Raw genomic sequence first — 10719 nt, 5'->3', positions numbered from 1 at the left:
TCGCGAGGATGGATAGATGGACAGATGTTGGGGCGGAACTTGGACATATTTCCACATTATTAGCCCCTACCGACAGGCGTGCGGCATAAATGATCAGTTAGATCGCGACTGGCAATAGCTCAAGGATGCGCAGCGCCGTCAAAGGTAAGCAACCGATTTCAACGTTCCGTCCGATGTACATTTGCGCAGAAATATTAACGCTTTGGTGGTAGTGTGTAGTAACCCGGTCTGTTTTATTTACGCATTCACTCTATGTTTCCGTATCAAATATGTACACTCACCGGGATGCGATATGCAAGGCGTCGGTCCGGAGGCAGAATTATCCGCTGAAATCGTAGCAGCATCCCCGCGTTTGTGCGCGCGAGAGTCAGAACCTTAATATCCTCTAGAAAGGAGAAACACCAGGCGAGCAAGAGCGAGTCAAGGCCACCCAAAAAATCACTCGGGTTTCTTCTGTTCCCCTTCCGAGCGCTTAAAAAGCGCACCCACCCACTCGCCAACTTACAGAAAGAGTGGACATTGCGTCAACGCTGGTATAAAGACAAAAACAAAGTTCGGATTAAAGTGGGATTTTGAGGTTTGCCAGGTAAAACGGTGTCAACAAAGTAGCCGAAGAGCAGAAGTGCGCTGGATTTATTACGCTTCTTAACCTAATAGGATCTGAAATGTCTAACGCGTGGACTCGTTATTTAATTTGTGGATGTTTTGCAATTGATGAATAAGTAATGTGTACGCGTTGTAGAGAGGCTTGTTACGGTCATACTCAACTTGTTCCAGGAGTCCCTCCCCTTCCCGTGCAAAGTGTTCACTTCCTAGTAAGGTGTAACGAATCAATCTGTAACTTCCAACTGTCCTCTTTTTAGGAGCTGGAAAAAGGTCACAAATATTTTACTTCGTAGCACATACTGGCTAGATTTAAGTCTTAGTTTTGTTCTCTTAGTACGAAACAAACACAAAAATGCAAAAAAAAAAACCCGACAATATAATAAAAAAATGCATTGTGTAGCATTCTTCAAATGCAAAACAAAAGAAAAAGGATTAAAAGTGTTGTCTAAATAGTTTACAGCGTGCACCCCTTCTCTAATGCGATTAACTGTTTTGTGCGTGACGTCCCCCCAAGAGTGGCCAACTTGTTTTATTATGATGATGACGCGAAGTAATTTCCAAAAGCAATAGTCAAACAGTGAATGACTGGGAAAACAGTAATGTAGTTTCGTTTTGAATATCAGCGCATGTGTTTTGCCTCGTAAAATCATATCGAAAATATTTATCTTAAACGGACAGCATATAAACAAGTGATGAGTTCTCCGAAAAAGGCAGTTCCTTGTCTTTCAAACGCTGCTGTTTTGTGGGGAGGGAAAAACAGAACAATTAAAAAGATTGACAGGTGGGTTTTCACTGTCAGAGTGACGCTCCGGAGGGGTGGAGTAAAGAGAGAGAGGCAGGAAAGGCAACTCGATGTGTCTGTCTATCAGTTGAGACTGTCTGAACCGCTCACGCATCCTCAACGCGCGATACATATTTCAGCGAAGAGCCGCGACCCCCGTTTCGCTCCCTGGAGTTTGCGTTTTCCGAAGAGTAATTAGTTCACGATCGTTTCACAACGACAGAGCGCGGTTTTTGTTTATGTATCACTCTGTAGTAAACGCGTCACGCTTGCCTAAATCAACTGTCCACATGTTTCCCTAAGCATGGACGGACAGTGTGTTTGGTGAATATCGGGAGGAGCGCGAAACGAGAGAGACTCCGCTGCGTGCGTGGGGAATTTAGTCCGCGGAAATGCCCGCTGAACGCGAGCCGCTTTTTAGCTGTTTGTGACTGACATTAACTGTCTCCCGTCTGCCTGTCTCGTTTTGTCCCGTTTTCAGGGTTTCCACTGAGCAGGGGAGCGCGAGGACGGAAATACAGTTGCACGGGCTCTCCATAACTGTGGAAGTTTCTTCCGTTTTGATGAACATCTGCTACAAAGTATTGCCACAACCTGGATGACGATAAGGAGAAGCTAATGAAGCGCTTTTCTGTGTTTCTGCGCCGTTAGACTGGACGGGGAGATATATCTCAGCTTTTGGCAATCATGCTATGACTTATTAGACGTGTCGGACAGATACACCTACAAGCTACATTTTGCTTTACAGTCGTTTTGGTCTGAAAAAAAAAAAACATCTACACCTCACAAGACCCATTGACCCCTCTTAGACTTGGCATTTTGCTTTTAGAGACTTTTTAAAAGAGGTGGAATAAAAACTAAGACTTTGGTCGTGTTGAAGAGAAGAGGAACACACCGTTACGTGCTTTGTTTTTACATTTAGGCTATTCTCTTGTTTTCCCGTCACTGGCATTTTGATTCTGTATGAGAAGTCAAGAGGAGAGTGTGGGACAACAGCATGCCGCGGAGAAAGCAGCAAGCGCCGAGGCGATCTTCAGGTAAGCGGTGCATGCGTGGGTCTCTTCTTGTATGAATATAGCAATGGTGTGTATCAATACGTAGCGATCGTGTATATCAAATGCCAGGCACACATTTTAATTTAGTGTATCTGTAGCTCAATTACAGACAAAAAACACTATGTCGTTTTGGATAAAAGCGTCTGCTTAATGTTTACATCTAAATGTGCTTACACGTCTTTATAATATGGTTTGCAAAGCAACATCCATGCAATGAACGAAACATGTTACCTTTTTTTATTTCCATAGTTTATGCTATTTAAGCAAAATTAAAAGTTAAAAATTCCTAGCATGCAGTAATTGTAGTGTTAAAAGAAAGCGTGTTAACTTCAAACTTTTCTTTTTTTAAAGTTGTGCCAAAAAAACTTTAACATTCCACCTTGGCCTATATATATCCGACTGAAAATGTAGTTTCAAAGTGCTTTAGTTCTTCTAGTTAGATGCGGATTGCCATCCTTGATTTGATGCTTGATTGATCGCCTGTCATGTGGCCGCCTTTGATCTATTCATTCCTGATAAACATCAGTAAATCATTCACCATGGAAACACGCATGCGCTGTGTGGCCGCAGCCACTCAAAGGACAACTTTTGCCCCCGTCGTGCGGGAAAACCGAGAAAGAGAGAAGTTTTCGGCAGGGTTATACAGTACTTTCTAGTCATTCAAAGAGAGGGAGAGAGAGAAAGGAGGGATAAGGGATTGCTGGGGCGTGTCGAGAGCACAAAATGTAGCAAAGAGAACATCTCTTCCCTGATAGATGTCAAGGCCTCCACTAGGATCTGTTTTCCTCTCAGCCCAATTTATTCATGTGAGATGTACCTGTGCTCTTTGATGTTAAAAGAGTTGATTTCTTTCTGCTTTCATTAATCTCTGAAAGTGTAGAGACTTTGATTTGTGATCAACACTTTTGATTTAGTTTGCTATTTTATATGAAACCACTAAGTTTCGTACTAAGGGAGTTATACTTTTCCTTTTGTTTCCTCTGTTCCATTTTTTTTCCTTTTAATCCCTGTGACTAACAGGTCCATTCTCTCCCGAATGAAGTCTCTCTTTCAAGTTCAGGCATCAGGAGAGATTGAAGAAATACCGATCTTTAGAATTAGGCCCAGATATCTGAACGGAGAGGGAAAACTGGCATTCCTGCACACTGTTGTAACCAAGGTCTATTTTGTAGTTTCCACACCTAATAAATGCAGTCTATAGTTCAGCTTAGTTTTGTTTAATTTAACGTGTTATCTATTAATTAAAAAAAAATGTTGTATTATATTTTTGAGGTATTATTTTATCTTTTAAACTTCCTGGCTGTATGGAGTGACTGACATGGGCAGTCCAAAAAAACTCACAGAGGTGAGATGGCGCTTGGTAATCTGACCTGGCAGCTCCTCCACAAAAACAAGCCGTCTGCCCCTCCACCTCGGATGAATATTGATTTAATTTTCTCTATTCTGACAGGCATGTTCATCATTTGCTTTAATGGTCGTTCAGACATTGGCAAGCACATTGTTTCCATTCGCCTAAGCCTGACACTTTCCTATCTCTATTACAGCAAAAGTGTGTTTTGCACACAGGTCATTGACAAAATCCAAAGAAAAGCCTTTTCCTGTTTCCGTTCTTCTAACTTTATTTTTTTTAATAGCATTGAAAGCATAGCATATTCCCGAAAAATACTTTAAATAAGGAGAGCCAATAAAAAATGCTTAATGTGAGTGTGTCCAAACAACTCTTTCTGTTCCAACGCTCCTCTTCTGTTATGCTCCACCTCTTTTTAACGGACCAGTTTGCCTCGATTTGGTTGTCATCGTTGCTATTGTTTGCTCTGAGTGATTTACATGGATCGGCCCTTCGGTTCAGGTTGTTTTGGTGCAGTGGGATCGGAGTGGCCCTCTCTCCGTGTCGAGCTGCTGCAGTCATTTGTATTTATTTGCTGGCTTTTTTCTCAAACAGACACGGCCTCCCACGTAGAGCACAGACCGAGTCTGTGAGTTTGAGCTCTAGCAGAGAGGAGAAGAGCCAAGGGAGGACTCGGCAATGAATGCAGTATCTCTCAGTTTGCTCCAGGTTTCATTCGTTTTTATGTTTTCACAACCTCCCACGCAGATCGAGACACGCTCAGTTTGCGACCGTTCCACGCAACCCGGTCCTCCGGATAGCTGAGGCATGCGAACGCTGCGTTGTTATTATTTTCTTTGGTTTAATTGACTCATTTCTTCTTTTAATTTTAAAATATGAACTAATCATGTTTTTACTTTCTGCCAAAATGAAGCGTGGGAGTTTGTTTTATTTCAGATTCGCGTTTGCGGATAGTCAGATTAGAAAAACACACAGTCACACACACACAATCACGCTCAACGGTAGAAAACTAAAATGCGTTGAGGGAGGAACAAGCGCGGGGAGTCATTAAAACGCGACGTGTCCTCGGCACCAGAGGCTTCTTAATTATCAGACATAAAGGTAAAGGTTCCTCTGCTGGCTTCATTAGGGAGGAACCCTAATTATCCGAGCTCCTGATGGATTTGTGACAGGCTCGAGCGATTAAAGCTGACAAATTCAGCGAAGTGTCAGGTCTGCAGCTGCCTTGATGTAATCAAGTTGATATTATACAGTCCCTTTAGCCTGTAGTGCTGAATTAACTCAATTTTCTGGCGCAGGTGACAAATGGACTTTGCTACCTGACTAATCACGTCACCGTGGCAATGCTGCCTAATGACCTCAGTAATCCAGGCTCTTAACCGCACCGCTGGGCCCAGAAAGCATTTGAGTCAGCCAATCAGAACGCCCCAGCGTTAGCCAATCAAGCTCGGTGCTCGGCAAACACACCATCGTCTCTGTGTTGATGGACATACCACTGTTCTGTGTCATTGGTCGCACCAGAGTTCGAGCTCTCGGTGTACCGACTCGCAGCGCTCCTGCTGACAATAATGGCACCACCACGCTCTTGAAGTCTGAAAATACTGTCAGAATTTAAGCAGTGTTGAAAACCTTGCTTTGCTTAAATCTCTCAGAGCAAGAGTACATGCAGAGCAAGTCTGTGTGAAAGCTTTGCATTTATATTTACTTTCATATTTTTTATGTGTGCTGTGATGTTTGTGTGTTACCAATATGAGGTACATTTTCACACACGGGTTATATTGTATGGATCGGTTTAAGAATTTGGTGTTTTGTTGTAGTCACATGTACTGCTTTATTCTTTTGTATTCATTTTTGCACCTGCTGAGAAATATTTAGATTTATAATTGTCCGGTGGAAAGTATATATAATAATATTCAAAATAGTCGTTTGTCAGTTTGTGATGTATTAACCAAGATAGGAGTTGACAGTCAACATTTGTTGTGCATATATAGTACAAATTATGACTATAAATCTAAGCACACGCATACAACAACTGGATACATTTAGATTTCATATTTATGGGTTTGTGTCTTTTACTTTTTAGATCGCGATAATCTTCCACTTTTAAAAAAGACAACCAGAAAGATGCAAATACAGCACAACATCAGCTCTCACCTTGTGCTGGCTTCACTGGAGGGTAGTCTCATCCGCTCTCATGTCATTAACAGGTGACATTGACCCATTTAGTCAATATTCATGTTGAGACCCACCACTTACAACTAATAGTTTAATTTGCATTTGGGGATCAAGCCAGTGGCCTATAGGAAATCAAAGAGTATCCAGTTATTCTGAATCCCGGGCTCGCCGTTCCCCTTGTCCGAGAACGTGGAGGTTGAGTTTGAGTAATGAAGATCGATGACAGGTTTTATGGGAAGAGTGGATCAAAATGAAAATATGTTGGGACTCGTTACGACGTACGAGCCAAGCGTGTGACGGTACACAGCCCAGAGCTGTCTACGGTAAACGCCGCTCTGTGGTTTAATGAGCTTACGTACGTTGGGGAGTTATCCGGTTTCTACAAGTTTAGTTAAGTGTGAACTTCTTCCAGACTTATTTCATTACGTGTCCGAATGTTTGTGCGCGAAAGAACGAGTGCGTTCGCTGATAGTCGCTTGACGCCTCTGTTGAAAAACGAGTACGTGCAGGACCAAAAAAAGCTAGCGTGTCACCAGAGGGGGTTTGAATTAGAGGTACTGTCTGTAGCCTGATGGGAACTCATGAGTATCAAAAAGGCCAGCTGTGTTTTTTCTTTCTCTCTCTCCCTGAGTCTCTCTCGTCCTGCCTGTTTTGATCCCCTATGTTTCATTTCTCAGCTAATTTAGTCCACAGTGAGTCAGAAAGATGAGAAGGACGGGGGAAAGAGACAAAGGAGAGAAAAGCTTGAGTCATGACCCAGCAACGGGAGTCTCCAAGCTTGAGGAGTACACAGAGGTCAACTCGTACCCAGGGGAGACCACGTCTGCCTCCTCTCTGTCTTGCCCCACACTCATCTGTTGCTGCTTTCCCTTGCTTTTTTCCTGGTTCAGAGGAAGGATGGGGTGTTTTCAGAGTTTTCTCATCCCAGTATGGCGTTTTCCTCACGGTGTGTCGTATGCATCCTCATCAGATAAAACACAAACGGCACGGGCAACAGATCCGTGCCGATGTTTATAATAGGCCAGTAGGAGATCAAGCTTTCATGTTGATGTTGTAGGATCTGAGGAGCATGTGGCGACGTGAACAGGATGAAGATTTTGGGAGCGTTTTTGGCATTGTTTGCTGATTATTTTGTTTTACATTCTGATTTGCCTGGTCTAATACAGTATTGATGATTGACATTATTATGCAATAATTCTTGGGTGTATTAAGGATCACGCAGCCAAGCCTTAAGGTTATATGTTCATATTTAGCAACATACTTTTTGACAGATGGGCATAAAATGAAAGGAAGCTCTTTGATGGTGTTAAGTAAACACCAATGAAGCTCAAACTCAGGGAAGTCACGTCCTGGGACTCGCCATTCCTCCTCCCCTTAACCACTGTATTCTCTCTGAATATCCTGCTTGCCTGCACACAAAAGACAGATGAAAGACTGAATAAATTCCTTGTTGTTTTGACTGTTGGCCCTTTTGTTTTATTTCCTTAAATGTTGTAAGCCATGTTGAAATACAATTAAAATTATGATCGCTTTTAAACAAGCTTCCCAAGCACTCCCCCATCGACCACTGGTCAGTCAAACGAATAGCCCTGCGTTTTGTCTCGCACCATTGGTTGAGAGTCGTGCTGTTTGGGATGTTTTGGAAGCGCCACAGTGTTAACTTTTTTGGTTCGCAAAATTTAACCTACAGACGTCTCACTATAAAGTTGATTAACCTAGCATGAGAAAAGATATTTTCTTACATTTCTCACAGGAAGGACCATGACAACCTGACTTGAGAATGGGAAAATGAGGGATTAGTGGAGAAACGGTGATGGACAGGGATGCAGAATATGGGAATAAAAGTGGAAGTGGAAAAAATGAAAGCGAGAAAGAGAAGAAAGGAGTGGTGCTCAGAAAGGTATTAGAGCTGACAGATGAACAGGAGTGGGGAGAAATTCTCCCGCAGCAGCTGGGACTGCAGTCATTACCCTGACAGGTGTCAATTAAGAATTACTGCCTGCCTCAGTCCTCTGCGCAGCCCAGCTGTCTGCGCAGCAAAGAAATAACACTTTACCCTTGTCACTTTGTTAGTTCATAGCTATAGCCTCCGAAAATGAGTCGCCCCAACGCTAATCGATAACCAGTGTATTAGCAATTATTTTGCACATTGATTTACGAGGGCCAACGACTACTTCTGTGCTGTTATTAGCCCTTGATTAGATCTGCCCGCACACGTGAACACGAGCGCGCACACACATTCGTAGCGCGCTGCCCTGTTGCCAGGTGGATATATGTTTCCTCCGAGGCCCCGAGGTCTAGAACAATCTTAGTGCACAGTCTTAGTGGCCCTGTTGGGCCCTCCATCACCCGTGGCCGTTGCAGAGACAGGCCCCTCTTAGGTCCTCTCGCGCGCACACACAAACACGTACCACACCTCTGCGGGGGTTTGAAATACAGCCCCATTTCAGGCAGGCCGTGGTTGAACGCTGATAGGGTATGAGTGTGAGAGGCTTGTAAAAGGTGAGAGTATTAGCGAGGTGTCGTGGTCTGTTTCAGCTAAATGAATGGCCCTCTGGTGTAAAAGGTGGTCCTGGTTACCAAGAGTTATGGCTGACCAGATAGGAGGCTTCTGGGTAATGTCTGTGTGAAGGAACACCAAACCTTTGCTACATTTATTTTCACGCCTGAGGTTATTTAATACTCAACTTTAAGTCGTCGTCGAGAGCGGCGTACACGTCTTCATACCACTGCAACAAGTGTGACGGCACAAGATTAAATACGGATCGAGTGCAGCTGGGAGGTAGTTTGGGATTTATTTGTTGTGAAAAGAATAGTTCCTGCAAAAATGAAAATTCTGTCATCGTTTAGTTATCCTCATCAAGTTCCAAACGCGGAGAAAATTGAAGAATTGGAAGTTTTCGGTGTTCTGTTTTTTTCTACTTCATGCAATTACAATAAATGATGAAAATAGCATTTAAACTGTACATTTCAGTCAGTTCCTTTCACAAAATAATTGTGTGGCTTATTATGGTTTTTGGACTGTGGTGTATGAACTGTATGGTCCACTTTTTTATATTTGACTTCACATGTGTTTTAATCATGAAAAACTGCAGTCTTTAGATGGAAAGAGAGTCATACTGCATGAGGCTAAATCATTTTATTTTGGCTGAACTGCTCCTTTAAATATTGTGCATTCAGACTGCAGTCATATTGTGCCGTTTGGGAACTGGGTTATTGTGTCACCTGTGTAAACAAACCTTGCGTTTGCGCTGGGGTGAGGTGACTACACAACAAACTCCCTACTGAAATCCCCTCTCACCCGTACACGCTGGTGGATTATGTCCTTTATGTTCGAGTGGAATTCGTGTTTGCTGGAGTGTGACCTTTGCCCTAGAGAAACTAAAATAAGAACCAAATCCCTGGGTTCCCCTGATGTAGGGATGTAAGAACAGAGGTACGTCTCGCTCTGCTCATGATCAGAGGCGTTGCGATGAGCGCTAAGCCACTGGACACACAATGAGTGGATAAAGATAAGCCTCCAGCTTGTGTTGACACTCTCATCGAGCCCCATAATGCACTGCTCCGCATCGCTCTCATAAAGACCTGGCTCCTCTTTTTACGAGCCGTCTTCACACACAACGCCTCGGTTTTCGTTGTTTTTACTCTGACACTTTCATTGCTCGTTTTTCGTAAAGTGTTTAAAACCGCATTTGCAGTCTATCATTCCTAAAGCTAGGTAAAGAGCGCGGTGTCACTCCGTTCCTCTGCTGAGGGTCACTTTTATTAGCTTCATTGATAAAATCCCCCCTGCACACATAGACAATGGCTGGTACGTCTTCAAAGTGGCTGTATATTTTTTTCCTGGTTGGTGAAGTGTTTTATTTAACTGATAGGGAGGTGGAAAGTAATGAATATCATTTTTCTTTTTTTCTGTCTCCAGTTTTATGGTGCTGATAAGGCATCTTGGAGAATTATACAGCGAAGCGCTATCGTTTTTTTTTTTTTTTTAGATGGACAGCAGGCAGGTCATCTGTTGTTTTATTCTCTCTTTCTCTTTCGAATCGTATATCATCACTCTATATACCTTCCAGTCTTTGACATATACATTTTACTATTGTTTCAGAATTTTTCATATTTTAGGAGCTTTGATAAATAGATACAAAGTTGATATTAGTTTTTAAAGAATAAATGTGACTGCGCTTCTGCTGTCATGTGCACAATTTATTTTATTGTTATTTTTAATATTGTTGATATTTAATGTATTTTTTTATAATACATCAATGTTTATGTTAGATCACCTTTTGTCGTCTATGGAAAAGTGTGTTTTAATAAAGTCAATGGATGATTTTTGCCATAGCTTTTTTGATAAACACTTTATTTTTTATTATGACGTTGGTTTTAATACGCTTTGACAACTTTTAAAGTTAATTTAAAAGTTGTGTATCGGCTTTGCTAAAAATGTGAAACTTAAACTAGACACGATCCTTCCTACTGTATGAGTTGCCATAATATTTCCATAATATATTTCAACATCTGTTTTTTATTTCATTCACATACAGAAGCCCTGAGGGATGTGAACTGTATTAGAATTTTTATATCCGTTAATAGACGGGTGTACATGTCGTGACTTGTCTCCCAGACTCGACTTTATAGGTATTTATAGTGATTTGGACGCAATCACGTTGAAATGCCACATGTTCTGAGAGGCCTAAAGCTTGTTTGGAGAAAGACTCGTCCAGACACTGTCAATCAAAGCACTAAGCTTGAATCTT

The 10719-nt window shown here is 42.2% G+C and overlaps 1 protein-coding gene across 1 annotated transcript in view; it reads left to right on the top strand.

Moving 5' to 3' along the window:
* The first annotated feature begins 1478 nt into the window (after positions 1 to 1478).
* Positions 1479 to 10719, top strand: part of tshz1 (teashirt zinc finger homeobox 1) — a 35410-nt gene continuing 26169 nt past the window's right edge. The window contains exon 1 of the mRNA XM_065288830.2: positions 1479 to 2424. Coding sequence (XP_065144902.1) covers positions 2385 to 2424 — 40 coding nt within the window. The 5' untranslated portion in view covers positions 1479 to 2384. The remainder of the gene's footprint in view (positions 2425 to 10719) is intronic.

This window comes from Paramisgurnus dabryanus, chromosome 19 (genome assembly GCF_030506205.2).
Source record: "Paramisgurnus dabryanus chromosome 19, PD_genome_1.1, whole genome shotgun sequence".
Classification (NCBI taxonomy): domain Eukaryota; kingdom Metazoa; phylum Chordata; class Actinopteri; order Cypriniformes; family Cobitidae; genus Paramisgurnus; species Paramisgurnus dabryanus.
This window is presented reverse-complemented; position numbering and strand designations above follow the sequence as displayed.